The sequence below is a fragment of the Phasianus colchicus genome, chromosome 3, assembly GCF_987193195.1.
Source record: "Phasianus colchicus chromosome 3, bPhaCol1.hap1.1, whole genome shotgun sequence".
NCBI classification, from domain to species: Eukaryota; Metazoa; Chordata; class Aves; order Galliformes; family Phasianidae; genus Phasianus; species Phasianus colchicus.
The window spans coordinates 79,078,204-79,095,283 of NC_143438.1; the positions used below are offsets into that span (position 1 = coordinate 79,078,204).

Below are 17,080 nucleotides of genomic sequence, written 5' to 3' on the forward strand. Positions count from 1 at the left end.
ACTTATGAAATTGAGTTTAATCATAAAATACACAAACATGAAAACTTCTGGGAACTCTACATTAGACATTAATAATTAGTTTCATCTGCTATTATAATTTGGAATATATATGTTATTTTAATCAAAATATTTTGAGCATTGAAGAACCAGGTATGTTAACACCAACAAACTACTAGAATTCTTTCCTACTTTTTCAACTTAGTTCTGATAAATAGTCATTATACTGAATGGGCAAAAGCACTTCCTCTCTTTTTAACAGATTTAGTTTTATTTTAAATGTAAATGTAGTACCAAATATTCCAGATTTATGTTTGGTTTCCAGATCACTTCAAGATTCCTATCTTTTTTTTTTTACCCAATAACGCAAGAATGCATTCATACTTGTTTAAACTCGAGGAAATCATTGATTTCTAATTTCTCTGAATAAGAAATGGTATTACGCTACAACATATTTAATGTCTTGAAAAGTTGTTTAAAATAATTTATGAAATCTATTTTAAGAGCTCTTTTTTTCTTTTTCTTTTTCTTTTTTTTTTTTTTTTTTTTTTTTTTTTAAACTGGCACCACCCTCATCAGAATAAGTCAAATTCAGTAGTATACTGAAATGCATATATATTTATACTAAACTTGTATATTAAATGCCTTATTGGTTTATTTTTCTTCTGTATGCAGCTAAAGAATAATTTTGCAGGAAACCATATCAGGAATGGATCAAAGCAGAAGAAATCCTTGATGGCTATGTACTTAGTACATAGCGGTATGTAACAATTACCAAAAATATTTAGATGTCATAACTTTGCTTTAGAAAAGTTGTATTCACCTAATCTATGCTGAAGTAGGAAACTTTCTAGCCCACACAATCATGTCTTTTATTTTATTCTTAATAAATGTGTATTTGCTACTCTGAAGATGCATAGGTCACTTTGAATTATACCATGTAGGAGTAAAACGACTATAATTTCATTGGAGGTACACCCTTTCACATTTCAGTTAGATGAGTCAAAATGCACAAGATTTATGGCATTAAGTTGATCAAACAATTCTGCTCCTGTCAGAACTGTAATTCAAAACTACAACAGTGAACCAACTGTTCAGTCATTTTTAACTGACACTCAAGAAACATGCTGTTTACTGTTAAAAATAAGGAAAAGGTTCATATTAATAAAATGTATTAATCTGATTGTACTTTTCTTAATATAGAGAGAGAACAAATACTTTAAGATGCTTGGAACACATCATATATGATCTTAGCCATCACAGTACTAGAAAAGAAATTTAGTAACAGTCCTCAAGTCATCAAGAATTTCCTCTGCTTTGATCTAAAGAACAACCCAGTTAAATCATTACACTTCCCAGGGAGCATGAACTGTGTTCAATAACAGTAGCTTCTTTAGTACGAGGAGAAAATGGTCGAATATGTTATTCTACTGAAGACTTTCATTTTCAAAGATAAGGAGAAAATACATTAACTGAAAAATAATTCACACATTGTGTTCCAGATTTTTCTTTTTTTTTTCCCCAAGCACAGACACAAACATTATTTCCATGTCACAAAAAAAAAAAAAAAAAAACCTTTTCATTTTTATTTCTGCACAGATTCTTTCTTACTGATAATTTACCAATTCATTTTCGATATACTAACATTTCCTGATGAATATTCACTTAAAAACAACAACAACAACAACAACTAAACCCTGTTTCTACAGCTGTGCATGAATTCATTATTATTCCTCTGTTTAAAAAATCACCATCTACACAAAAGTAACTTTTATTTATGCACTACAGGGACTCATCTTCTAAACCATCTCTTCTGTAGGTATATAAATAAATGCTGTTTATGTATACATTAAATTGGTTCAGAAGGTGGGGATTGGGGGAGTAATGTCTCTTCTGCTCATAACAATCGACATGAGCATAAGTGATTCCATATTCTTGCCTCTTCTGAAATGCATCACCCACAGCCTTGCTGCGCTCATATCCACTGTCTTCAGAAACACTCAGCAAATGGGTGCAATTTTTTTCTGCATGGACACACCTTTGCTTCATACTCTCTTACATGTCAGAGGCTATTTTATCACACTACTCTTCTGCTGCCATCTGTTGCACAGTAACAAAACATAATTTAATATTGGTGGAAAGGTTCAGCCACAAAGCATCAACATCTGCCTCTGATGTCACAGGCCAACATAATAAATTAGGAAGCATTACTTTTGGAGTAGCCTCATAGATTGAAACATTTCAGTACAGTAAATGTTTCTTCATAAGTAAAAACATAGAGAGCAAGAGAGAGACAAATAACTGCCTTACATTTTAGAGTTATTATGTTTGGATTTTTTTGTTTTAAAACATTCTCCATAGAACCGAAACTCAAGACCTTTAAGAAGAATTCAGCTAAGACAATTTTAGCGGTTATAATTTAAATTTCTAGTCAATGCTACATACATAGATTATCTCTGAAGCGAGTTGAGAGTGTTAGGAACTACTATAGCATGTTACCTCTGAGTTATCTTTGTTATTGTTTCAAATAAGAATGACTGTTTTTTTAACATATTTTACTCTAACTTACCTAAGAAGTTTACGTAAACTTCTTTCCTATGCATGGACCTAGTTGTATGAAATATACCTGGTCTAAGTGATCTAATTACATGTATAAATTTTTGTGTAACTTGGAAATTTGCACTGATAAATAAGAACCAATTATTAGGCACTAAATAGATAAATATTGACTTAATTTTATACACAATTTTCCTAGACAATTGATAAAATAAGAAGAATAAGCATTGTGTCTTTAATTTGTTATGCTGTGATGTTCACCGATAGCACTAATACTAATTACTTAAAAAAGAAAAAGAAAAGAAAAAGAAAGAAATATGACTAAGATGATATGGAAGATATGAAAGTACCTTTCAAATTAATAGGTGTATTACCATGCTTTTCCATGCTGTATATCTGCAAATCCATGGACAGTGACTACACATACAAGCAAATGAAAGCAGCTGACCACGTACCCACACACCTTGGCAGAGGTGCACTCCATACTCGTCGGCCACCACCAAGACAGATAATCTCTGAAGTTCCTTCTAAACGATATCCAGATGAACAGGAGTATGTCAGAGTATCTCCCACTCCAAAATTAAATCCTACTCTGTTACCAAATTGTGGGATTCCTGGATCTTCACAAGGTTCAAGATTATACTCTGAAAATAACAGAGCAAGTCAGCTTGTATGAGGGAAAACTACTTGTGTTTTCTATCAGACTTTTTTGTAACCTCACAATCTAGTAAATTCTGTATATTTCCACCTGACCTTTAGCACAGATTGCAGTTTTAAAGACAAAATGAATGCATGAGTGTTACACTGGCCATTTTACTGCATTTTAAAGTTACAGTAATGAATGAATGCCCATCTTTCAGATGCATAACCCAAAATGGTTTTTAGAGCCTTATACATTTCCCACACATGTAGAATGAATGAAAACAGTGGTATAGTATAAGAGTCTAAATGACTGACTCTTGGGCTCATGTGGAATTTCACTAACTGAAATTAGACCAGTTCTGTTTCTTCCCCTTGCTTAATAATGTTTCTTAGAGTTTACCGTTATCTTATTTATCATATAGAATAAACGTATCTACAAAGATACAGAGATTTTTTGAATTAAAACTTCTGTGCTTTAGAAACAAATTATGCTATGATTCAGTATATACATTTATCAACATTACTTCAGTTTTAAACATCTTTTATAGATTTATATATTTATTTATTTATTTATCAGGAAGAAGATATTCCAAGTATCCCCTTACCAGAAAAAGAAATGTTAAATCCTTCATATGATATCGAAAAATCTGATATAAAGCGCAACTGGGCTCTGAAATTTCCATAGAGACCAGCATTGATTGGTGACGGAAGCTCTGAGCCAGTCAGACGTGCTAATGGCTGTGTGAAACTGCCATTCTCTGTTATTAATAAGTAGTCATGATGATCTTCCAGATGAAAGGTGTAAAATGTGAACTGCACACCTATTAGAATAAGCAGAATTCATTTACATATCATTCTGATAACATACACATAATTAAGACACTGATTAAATTCATGCATTTCATTATGAAACAAGGTTCATAACATGAAGGTATTCCACTATTGTCCATATATGTAAAAATAAGATCAGGAAAGCCAAGGCACAGATAGAGTTGAACATGGTGAGGGATGTGAAAAATAACAAGAAGGTACATAGGTAGGAAGAGACAGATCAAGGAGAGTGTTCCCTCTCTGATAAATGAGGACAGAGAAATGACTTTCTCAGACATGGAAAAAGCTGAAGTGCTCAATAAGTGCTTTGCCTCTGTCTTCACTGGTGGTCAGGCTCCTCCCCATGTCTGCCAGGACCCTGAAGTTCTAGTGTGGGTGAGAGGAGCACATTCTGTCCCACTGTAATGGTGGAACAAGTCTGAGACCTCCTCATGAAACTCATGGACTGTATATAAGTCCACGAGGCCAAATGATATCCATCCTAGGGTTTCAAGAGAGATGGATGATGTGGCTGCCAAGCCACTCTCCATCATATTTGAAAAATCGAGGCTGTCTGGTGAAGTCCCGGTGACTGGAAAAAGGGAAACATTACTCCCATTTTTAAGAAAGGGAGAAAAGATGATTGAAGGAACTACAGGCCAGTGGGTCTCACCACTATGCCTGGGAAGATCATGGAGTAGATCCTTCTAGGAGCAACATTAAGACAAAGAAGTGATTTGAGACAGCCAGCATGGCTTCACCAAGGGCAGATCTTGCCTAACCAATCTGGTGGCCTTCTACGATGGAGTGACAGCTGGGAGAAAGGCAACCGATGTCATCTACCTGGACTTCTGCAAAACCTTTGACATGGTCCCTCACCACACCCTTCTGTCTAAATTAGGGAGGTGTGGATTTGAAGGATGGACAATTCAGTGCATTAAAAATTGGTTGTCTGGTCACAGCCAAAGTTTCATGATCAATGGTTCTATGTCTGAGTGGAGGTTGGTCACAAGCAGCGTCCCCCAAGGCTCGGTCTTGGGACCAGTGTTCTTCAACTTCTTCATCAGTGACATAGATGATGGAATCAAGTGCACCCTCAGCAAGTTTGCAGACAACTCCAAGCATAGTGGTGCAGTCAATACATTGGAAGGAAAGGAAACCGTCCAGAGGGACCTAGAAAGTCCGGAGAAGTGGGCCCATGTGAATGTAATGAAGTTCAACAAGGCCAGGTGCAAGGTGTTGCACTTGAGTCAGGGCAATCCCAGGTGTTTACACAGACTGGGTGAAAAACCACTTGAGAGCAGCCTTGCCAAGAAGAACTTGAGGTTCCTAGTGGACAAGAAGCTGGACTTGAGCCAGCAGTGAGTACTTACAGCCCATGAGATCAACTGTGTTCTGGGCTGCATTAAAAAAGTGTTGGCCAGCAGGAAGAGGGAGGTGACTGTCCCCCTCTACACAGCTCTTGTGAGGTCCCATCTGGAGTACTGCATCCAGGCCTGGGGCTCCCAAAAGAAAAAAGACGCAGAGCTCTTGGAACAAGTCCAGAGGAGGGCCAATAAGATCATCAGAGGACTGGAGCACTTCCCCTATGTATAATCAATGAATACACAGGTGTTATAATTAAAGAAATATACAAGAGAGTTTGGCTAAGCAAGTTATTGCACCCAAAAGAATACATAGAGGGCTTACTCTTAGCCTAGGCTCACCGGAAAACTCCAAAAGGAAGGAACTCCAGAAAGAGATCCTTCCCTACTGGTAGTCAGCTCTTAAATGGGGTCTAGGAGAGGTGGAGCCAAGCTCCACCCCTTCCGGCAGCACAGGTGAATTCACCTGTGCACCCAGGACTGACCCATTGCTTGCCTCAGGTGATCAATCAGAGGTTCAGGCCATGATTCAGCAGTTCCCATACACCCTATGAAGACAGGCTGAGGGAGCTGGGCTTATTTAGCTTGGAAAAAAAGAAGGCTCGTGGGAGACTTCATTGTGCCCTTCCAGTACTTGAAGGGAACATATAAACAGGAGGGGGAATGGCTGTTTACAATGGTCCATAGTGATAGGATGGGGGAATGGTTTTAAACTGAGATAGGGGAGATTTATGTTAGATATTAGGAGGAAGTTTTTCACTCAGAGGGTGGTGAAACACTGGAACAGGTTGCTCAAGGAGGTTGTGAATGCCCCATCCCTGGATGCATTCAAGGCCAGGCTGCATGTGACTCTGGACAGCCTGGTCTAGTGGTTGGCAACCCTGCACATACACAGGGTTTGAAACTAGATTGTGGTCCTTTTCAACCCAGGCCATTCTATGATTCTGTGATTCTATGATATTCATTCTCCCAATCCGACTGCCAACAAATTGGCAGAAATCACACACTGAATTTGGCATCACAGACAAATTACATCCCTTTGAGATTGACAAACATGTAAAATGTATTTTTTAAATTGTAGATTTACATAGTATATAGTGTTGATATGAAAAGAGAGCAGTAGACAGAAATGTGATATATACAGAACGAAGCTGACGTTTGGGCCATAGTCATTGCATTGACTGCAATTCAAATTAATTTTGGCCTATTCATGCATGAATAACTGTAATAACAAAATCAGAAATGCAAACATAGTTTTATGACAATAAATCAAAACATTGGAATTCCTATGAATTCACTGAGGATCACAAAATTTTTTTTCAAACTCTGTATTCAAATTTCAACTTCTAGGAATGCTTCAATCAATGTTCTAGATTGCTATGACATTTCTAAGCAAAACCCCAAGGTATATACTAACAGTAGTTGAACAATTCATTTCCTGCAGAAAATGTTCTCATCAACTTAATGTTATCTCCAGAGAATAATTTTTAAAGTTATGCTCATGTTCCTTCTCATTTTGCCTCAAGTCCTCACCTCTCAAATTCTTTTCTTTTTAATAAGGGGAATATTTAAATTCTTGACTAAAGACATGAATTCATAACACTATAATGTCATTTCTCAATATTACAAGATGAGCATTGAGGGAGGAGTAAATTAGTTATCCCATTAGTTAGCTGCCTAAAATATACTACTGACACTCCACTAACTTCAGTGTGCATTAAATTACACGTCACCTACAAACAAAATGCAAGAATTAATGTCAAGATAGATGCTTAGTTTCATCTTCAGAAATAGTACCAATGTTCCATTATTCTGGTTAAGAAAATAAAATAGAAAAAAAATAATTTCAATTTTTTAATGAACACCCTACAATTTTAACACTAGTCCACAAGTATACAAATGAAAAATCATTCCAGAGTTCTGCAAGTATAATATATTAAAATAGTAAAATGAAAACATATAAATGTATGCTGCCGATAATATTATTGAAAACAGTATTTGTGCATGTAGAAACAGCATTTCTTAGCAATAAAACATATGCAGATTGTCACTTGCTATTCAGTAGCAGTAATATGAAGTTGTAACACAAAAATGTTTGTTTTAAAAGCACCTCACAATGTTGTGTGGTGACATTACATATATTTTCTTGGTAGTCTGACATTAAACTACCATATTTTGTAAAACAGTCTAAACAGTCTAAAGAAAATATTATATATAAAAATAAGTTTTATCATTAGTCAGTAGCCAATACAAGATACTCCTTGACATTATGAAGTACAAATTATATTAGATATGAAATAGAATAGAAAATGATATTCCCAGAACAAAGTTTCTCTCCTCCATTTTAAAATTACCTGCTTATTTGTAAGTGATTATTTTGTAATCACTTACTTTTTGTAAATGGTAATTATCTAATAATTAGGCCATCTAACACTGATATCTGCCTTCAACAAATAACTAACTTTCTTTTTAAAAGCTTCTGTTTCTTATTAGTTCTTTAGTTATTAGTTCTCTGTTACCACTCTAACCGTTCTCTTAAGTGGTTGGATTTATCTTTTTTCTCCAATTAAAAACATTTCTAAACCATATTATTCCTTGAATCCATAGATATATAATGAGCTATCATTTACATGCTCAAAAACTATCTCAGTAAACTGAAACCATTAATTTTCTTCAAAATAAAAATATTTTTCTTTCCAGCATTTCCTTGTAGACAAGTCAGAATGTAAAATTTTGTATTCTTTCCCCTCTCATTATTTTTACTTCTTCTTATGCCATACAATAGCATACTCAATTCTTCATTTCAAATTCTTTTACACATCCAAGTGTCTTTTATTTGAACTGTAATAATTCATGTACTTACTGTTCTGCAAAAAGCGTTAGGCTCTCCTTAAGCCTCATACACATCTAGAATTCTAGGAATTACTAGAATCAAATAAATTAACAGACAAATCAGCAATAAAATTTCTAGTTCCCTATAATTTGCAATGTGTAGCGTAGAATATTAACATATATATATGTTAAAAACAAAAAACTGACATATTTACCTTTACCATGGGTAACATCCACAGTCCATGTACAGTTCAGTGAATTCGGATAAAGTTCTGGATAACCAGGGGATAAAATAGTCCCACTAGGTCCTCTAACATCTCCACCACATAAGGCTAGAAATAATAATAAATAGTAAGATTAAGAAAATAAAATTTACAGATGAGAAAAAAAAAAAAAAAAGTAAGAAAACAATTTTTTTAAAAGTTCTTGATTTAAAACTACTTAAAAATAGCTGGTCAAATGATTCAGCAATCCCACATACAAATATAGTCCTTCTTTATGCTATACAAGTGAAAATAAAATCAATGAACAGTCAACATACTTTCTAATAGTCATTAAAAAAATAAAAATTGGGTTTCCTTAGCTGTTTTTTTCCACAATTCCCTGTGAGTCTGTAAAATTCAGAAGTTCAGTAGGAAGATGAAAGCAAAAGATAACATGCCAAACAATAACACTTTAGGCAGGAGCTAAGGTGGATGCCAGGGAATGATTTGGAGAGAATATCCAGAATGTACTCTACCTTACAGTGCACCTAAGCATACATTACTTTCAAGAAAACACGTGTTTTTAATGCATTTCAATAATCCCATGGGATTTTATTTTATTTTTTTTAAATAAAAATCCATGAATTTTCAGAATGTGGTTACTAAGTTCCTACTCTGCAAATCAGCTGTTTTTAAAGCCACACGTTTAAAAAAAGCTTTTTTATAGAGCAGAAATGAAAATTGGATGTTGTTACTATACACTTCATTGTATATTCCAGGATACATTAAGAATGTGGAAACATGTAAATATAAGTTCTTGATTGTTATTGTCTTAAATGGAGAGAGAAGACAGAAACAAACTCAACACCACCCAGAGCCTAAGATTAGTGGGAACCCTTCTCCACTTATGAGAAAAAGATTATTATAGACATCAAAATAATCTTTCTTCTTGAAAATCACTAAATAGCATAACAAAAATCAGTCACACAGAACTCTTACTTCACATGTATTAGTAGTTGTATTTATATGTACTTCACAACTATTAATAACGTTATCAGGAAATCTATATATCTTTGAGCATGTTCAAGTTAGAGAGCTCGAAGCAAATCGTCAAAGCTCCTCTGAGATAGGCAGTTTCATAATGTCTTTCTGTTCGCCATTTTCCGTGTCAACATTCTAGTCTTTTTGGCTAAGTGGTAAGCTGGAAAGCTGCAGATTCAGTACCACTTGGAATAGAATACTTCAGAAACACTGTTACTGAATCTTATCTTATTTGCCACAGAGAAATGATGTCCTAACGCATTCACTTTCTTCCTCTGTTCTCTAATGAAGAATGAGGTAATGACTGTCCATTGATCCGACATTAGGAAAATAGAATCAGAAATAAAAAATGTAATCATTTTTTATAACCATGGGGTACAGTCCAAATAAATAATGTATTTTACAGTAGTTGTTTGGGAAACCTTTCAAGAGCACAAGTGGTGAAAAAATGTCTAAGGCATTCACTCTAACTATATGAAGGTTAGCAGATGGCAAAAAATGGCATCAAGGGATAGTGTTACAGAACAAAGCCAAGTTGACAGATCTGAAATACAAAACATTCAAAACATATAATATCACTATTAGTATCTGATTCTTTCAGAATGCAAAGGAAAACAGAAACAGATTAAAATAATAATAATAATTAAAAAAAACAGAATAAACTTCTCATATTTTTTTTCAGTTTCTGTAAGGAATATTCTTTTTATTTTGATTATACAGAGATGGAGGGCAGTCTAAAAGTAGAATGAATAAATAATCAGCACTAGAATAACTAATGCACTAGCACTAGTTCTAATATGGAAAATGGTGTACATGAAACATGTTCCTTTTATAGTTTATGATGTTATGAATACAGTAATTAATTTGTTTGTTATGCAAGAAGACAAGCTGAATTGAGAGGTCTAAACTTTTTTTTTTTTTTTCCACTACTATGTTTTGTCAGAAGGACAAAGTAAAAAATAAGAAGAAATAAAGTGAACAAAAATTAGAAGTAACTGTGTAACACAGATACCTGAATGTATAGTATAAAGCGCTTATACAGCAATGTGGTGATTAGACATTATGTGACAGGTTGCGAAGTAACTTTTGGATACCTGTGATTGAAGATTAAAATTTAACAGTGGAATTCAGTAGCTAAGAATGTCATTTAAGTTAAATAAGATTTTTACAGCATTGGATTTTATAGCTGAAGACCATATTTTTTTTTTTTTGTAAGGAAAAATCCTGCATTCCCTTTGCTCAGCAACATAATCATTCATAATGAAAAGAAGCAACAAGGAAGTCTACATAGGAAAATAGCCCTTTTTCTTTGGCCCTAAGAATTTTAGAAACTTTATTAAACCTATATGAAATTGTCTCAGAAAGAGGCCACGTTTCATCCCTGAAATACACCATGGTATCCAATACTGTCATTCATAAAATTATCAAGTTCATTTTCATTTCAGATCATATATCATTCTAATATAAAATTATTATGGAAAATCACTCTTCCAATGCCAGAAATAGACTAAACGTGGTCGTGGTTCATTTTTACCTGGTTGGTCTTATAACTGTCATTATGTTCATTTCTTTCTTGGGGACTCACTTTGGAGCGCTGGCAAAGCAGAACAGCATCTCTGGCTTTAATTGTTTCTCTTAAATGAGCCACACTTTTCAAATAAATTCTTAACATATACATTATCTGTCACTATGTCCAAGGTATTACCAATTGTAAGTATTGATCTGTCTTGTCACTGTTACTGTGATAAACAAACATATTGCTAAGATATTTCACACTAAATTATGGAAGCAGTTAGTAAGCAAGGAAGATAACATTTTCATTCATATACTTCTTTTATCAGTTTTTGTTGTTGTTTGTTTTTTGGTTTGGTTTTTATTTGCATGTGTCTGTCCTATTTTTTAAATATTTATGTTTGCTCAGAAGTCAGTCTGTATAATCTGCTCCTGCAGAGGTCAGTCTGTATAGAAGTTTATCACCTCTATGAAAAACATCTTACCCCTTCAATTTTGTATTTTATAACATAAAATGAAATTCAGCTAACAGTGGATGAAATCCACTAATTATGTTCTTTGTCATCTGAGGTCTTCAAATAAGTTTTATAACCTACTTAAAACTAATTTATATATATAACTCAAGTCTGCTTCAGAACCAGTAAGGGTATAATAATAATATGAAGATACTGAATGTGAGGAAAAGGGAGGTCACCATATCCAAGAGAGACAGAAAGATATAAAGAGAATGTATTCGTTATTTTATGAGAAGCAAGACAATATAATATACATTATATATAAATACTTGTTTCCATGTATTTCAGCATATCTTTTTTGAAAACAATACAGAAAGAAAGAAAAGCAATAAATCATTGTCTCTTTTCTAACTAAAATTGTATCACCTACTAAAATTGAAAAGCTAACATACTGTGCTCATTCTCAGTTGTATAAAGAAAGAGAAAATATATATAAGAAAAAACATGTCTTCTGCAAAAAAAAAAAAAAAAAAAAAAAAAAAAAAAAAGTGTTCTTTTTAGTTAGATCAACCTGATGCAAATACAAGTAAGTGAAAATGATTCATTTTACATTGTGATGGGGTAGGTCAAAACACACATTTCTAAATGATTAGTAATTATTGGTTTTACAAATGGTTTCAAGCATCAACAAGGAAGACTAGTAACATACTAGAACTACAAAATGGAAAGATAAACTTACTGATATATAGATACGTTTGTATGTATATAAACCTATATATGAGTACATGCACAGAAGTCCCATTACATTCCATCACTTAATTGACTCTAACTTCCAACTAAAATCTAATTCTAACATGATTTTCACTTACTAAATAATTTTATTATATAACATAGTAAAAAAAATTCAAGAGTGTGTTAAAATTTGAATAATGTACTGTGCTTCACATAATTTAATAGTATTTCACATTTTACTTTCACGTAATTTAATACTAATTTAAACATCCAGCTTCCATATTTACAGTAAATTTAATATGTCTCAAAATGGGATGGAGGCAAGGAGTAACAATAAAATAGTATACTTGTTGAATGATTATTAACAGATTCCTGAAAGAAACCTGGACTTGAGTTATATTGCAAAAGACAATAGCATAACTGAGTCTAAATAGTTTGTAACAAAAGTTGTTATATTATCTTAATATATATTTAAATATATATATTTAAATCTAAAACAAAACAGGACATATTAGCACTTTTCAATTCTAGATTCTATCACACTGAATATCTGCAGGGTTTTTTTGTTTGTTTGTTTGTTTTTTCAGGTTTCATTTCAACAAAATTACCATTTCTGTTTTAGAAATGTATTAACAGAAATAATGTAACACCTTTTCCAGAACTTCTGGGTAGGTATATCATGATACCACACAACTCATACTTACTACTTTATTTGAACATCTACTTTGTTAAATGTCTTCCATCTTGTTATATATATATATATATTTTAACTGATCTTCCCTATTAATTTTCTTAAGTAAATTCGGATCAAGTAGAATGCTAATATTTATTCCTAATTCAAATACATAGTAAGAATTATTAAGTACTCAATTTCATGTTATTGTGAAAGGAATGGAAATCACTTTACACATAATTAAGTACTTATACTTTTACTATAATTATCTTGTCATGTTTAATGGGATTAATACAATACTTCATATATTGTTAAAATAAGTTTCCTCACAAATATTCAAAATTTAAAATCAAATTTCTGTCACAATTTTCCAACAGAAAATACATGATAAGACATTTGCAGCTAAGTACTGGGAAGAGACTACAGTAAAAAATTCAAGGAGATTCATACAGATAGGTAGTCAGTAAATCATATGTAAATTATGTTAATGTAAAACAAGTAGTATTTTTTCTAAGCAAAGCTCAAAAACATGCACAATTATTTTAAAAAGTGTTCTTTGAAAATATGTGTTATATTTCTTTGCATGTTTCTTTTTTAGGTATTGTGCCCCATCTTTATAGTAAATAGACCAAACTACATTTTCATATGAAATACTGAAAAATAAATAAATGTGTACAGTAATAACAGTAATAGAGATTTTTGTCTAGTCCAGGTGGATTAAAACAAACAAACAAACAAACAAAAAAAAAAAACTATGAGGCTTGAGACATGAGACAAGAAGGAAAAAAAAGGCAAAATGGTGATATAGGCCTACATCATCACTTTTTATGAAAAGATATAAAAAAGCTATCTTGCCAATCCAAAAACTTGTGATATTTCACATAAAATACTGTTAAAGCATTTTACTGAAAGTCTAAAAATTACTAAATTTATAATGGTTGGTTAAAGATAAGTATTACTCTTCATTCTTCAAAGAAATTTCGGTTTTCTGGTTGAATTTTAACACAGACTTTTTCTCTTGAAAACTGAAAATAATTCGACTATTGAATTAAGAGACTCAACTAGATCACAGCTATAACTGCTCTGCAGGCCTGTATGTGAGAAGCTGAATATATATTCCTTGAACATTTACCTTTAAAAAATGAGCAGAAGTAGATGATAGAATCATAGAATATTTCAAGTTGGAGGGGACTTTTAAGGATCATCAAGTCCAGTATACTGATCAACTCAGAATCAGAGAATCACAGGGATTGGAGAGGACCTCAAGAGCTCAAGTCCAACTTCTCTGCTAAAGCAGGTACCCTGCAATAGCTCTCACAGGTAGGCATCCAGATGGGTCTTGAATATCTCCACAGAAGGAGATTACACAACCCCTGTGGGCAGCCCCTTCCAATGCTCTGTCACCCATACCGTAATGACGATGTTCTATATGTTAGTATGGAACTTCCTGTCTTCAAGTTTTAGGCCATTACACTGCAATCCCTTACATTACACGCTATTGAATTACACTACTGAGAAGAGCCTGGCCTCATCCATTTGTCTCCCACCTCCCTGTATATATTTATTAACATTACCAGATCTCCTCTCAGTCTTCTTTTCCCAAGGCTAAACAGACCCAGATTACTCAGCCTTCCCTCATACAGGACATGCTCCATGCCCTCTGTCATCTTTGTGGCCATCTGCAGGACTCCTTATAGGAAATCCCTGTCTTTTTTGAACTGGGGAACCCAGAACTGGACACAGTTTTCTAAGTGTTGCCTCACTAGGGCAGAGAAGAGGAGGAGCATCATCTCCCTCTATCTGCTGGCCACATTCTTTTTAATGCACTCAGGACACCATTGCGCTTCTTGGCTAAAAGGGCACACTGCTGGCTCATGGCCAACCTGTCATCACTAGGACTCCCAGGTCCTCATCTACAGTGCTCCTCTCCAGCAGGTCAGCCCCTAATCTGTATTGATACATGCAGTTATTCCTTCCCAGGTGCAAGATTCTACACTTACCCCTGTTAAACCTCAGCAGGTTCCACCCTGCCGAACTTTCTAGTCTGCCGAGGCCTTGTTGAATGGTAGCACAAACTCCAGGTGTTTCAGCCAGTCCTCCCAGCCTTGTATCATCAGCAAACTTGCTGAGAGTGGACTCTGTCTATTCACTCAGGTTGTTGATGAAGATGTGGAATATGGCCAGACCCAGTACCACTCCTGGGGAACACTACTAGTTACAGGCCTCCAACCAGACAGCACCACTGAGTCAGGCCCAACAAAAATTAAACAATATATCTAAGAACATTGTCCAAGTGCTTCATGAACTCTGTGCAGTGATCACTGCACTGGGAATCTTATTCCAGTCCCTGACCACCCTCTTGGTGAAGAACTGATTGCTAATATTCAACCTTATTCTTCTCTGACGCAGCTTCACGATGTTCCCTTGAATCTATTACTGTCACCAGGGAGCAAAGATCAGTATCTGCCACTTCACTTTCCCCTTGAGGAAGTTGTGGACTGACATGAAGCCACCTCTCAGCCTTCTCTAGTCTGAACAAACAAAGTTACCTCATCCTCTCCTTCTCAGTCTTGTCCTCTAGAAACTTCAATATCTTCGTGGACATCCTTTGGACATTTTCTAACAGTTATATTTCCGTATAGATACTGCTTTGTCAAAAACGTTATATTTAGAGAGTTCTATATATATATATATTTTTAGAAGTGCTTTGCTGTTATGTATGTATATATGTGATTGTGTATGTGAATGTATATGTTTACACAGAAAGCAATGCAAAATGGTACACAGAATAATAGTGTGCATGCCTCGTCTACACAGATTCACATAAAAATCCAAACAAAGGAAATGAACAATGAAGTCTTTCATGTGCATCAATCATCCATATATGAATGAATTATACAGCTTGCAGTAATGACACACTTATCTCCTGAGATCAGTCTTTACAGATGGAGACAGCCAGTTTGTTTGTGCATTTTTAAACTATTATTCTCAGTATACTCTAAATGTTCCTGAAGATAATGAAGTGTGACTTCCCCAGTAAGTTTTTTGTGATGCTTATCTGTGTAGTATCCAAACACCTCATGTAAAAAATGAGTTTACAGTCTTATAAAGAATCGTAGATAATGCAATTTCATACTCTGAGGAAAAATAGATTCTAGTCTTTTTTTTTTCTTCCTTTTCTATATGCTTCTCCATGAAAATACTTTTATTCATGAGTTGTCATGTTTTGTCTGAACAATTATTGCTACAAGATGTAATTATATACATACATATATATATACACATAAAAAAATAATTATAAAAAAACCTAGTTCTTCGGAAACTGTTGCAGTAATAAAGCGAATGAGCAGGAACGGTGATCAATGTGTTTATTAGTGGCACAATTAATACAAAGACATCCTCTCAGTTTATGCAAGGAACAGTCCATTGAGCAAATGCCCTATTTTCCCCAAGAGGTGCATGGACTCTGGATCCTATTTAAAAACATGCCACTTGAGAAGAAATTCAGCAATAAAATTAAAATAAGTTCAACCATGAATTGATTAAATTTACTAGAATAAATGGACTCAGTCTTGTCTTTAGAATATATTTGTTCTATGGACAATTGTCACTTAGCAATGTGCTCTGAAGAAAAAAAAAATCTCATTTACTTAGTGAATTACATACTAGTTCAGCAACTAGTGGAAGAAATTTATCACAATTTGTATGTTCATTTTGGAGCAGAGAACAGTATTCATAGGATATGCATTAATTTTTTTTTGTTTGTTTTGTTTTGTTTTGTTTAAATGTTTAGCATCTTGTGTCTACCAATGTAAGAAAACCTATCTTCTGTTTATGGCCTACTCAGCACCTTGCCTGTTAACTATGGGAACCTTGCAATTCCTCATTCCAAGAATCAGACTGAGAAGCAGAATTCATCAGGAAATAGGTCTACAATACTGTAGAGAAATTTGTGGCAGAAAATATTACACGATTCCATTTTTGTGTTGTTTAACAACCATATGAACAAACATCACATATAATGTAGCACTAATCAGTTCATACAATGATTGAAGAGAGACGAGTTCTGTTTATAATCTAGGTACACAGCGAACAATGTGTAACTGGAGAAATTGCAGATTTTTAGTCAGGTACAAAAACCTTATCTCGTGTTTGAAATCAACACATTTGTGACTGTAGATGGATACCCAACTACAAATATTTGTAATTTATAACGACGACTTTACAAGGAGATGTACAATAAACTTACATGCCCTGAGCTAA

At 33.9% G+C, this 17,080-nt stretch overlaps 1 protein-coding gene across 4 annotated transcripts in view; it reads right to left on the bottom strand.

Annotated features, from left to right (window-relative positions):
* CSMD3 (CUB and Sushi multiple domains 3) overlaps positions 1-17,080 on the bottom strand; it is a 549,229-nt gene that overhangs the window by 176,455 nt on the left and 355,694 nt on the right. For all 4 annotated transcript variants that reach the window (XM_031591144.2, XM_031591143.2, XM_031591142.2 and 1 more), the window contains 3 exons: positions 8,417-8,533; positions 3,801-4,016; positions 3,009-3,197 (listed from right to left, as the gene is read on the bottom strand). In XM_031591144.2, the coding sequence (XP_031447004.1) occupies positions 3,009-3,197; positions 3,801-4,016; positions 8,417-8,533 (522 nt within the window). The remainder of the gene's footprint in view (positions 1-3,008; positions 3,198-3,800; positions 4,017-8,416; positions 8,534-17,080) is intronic.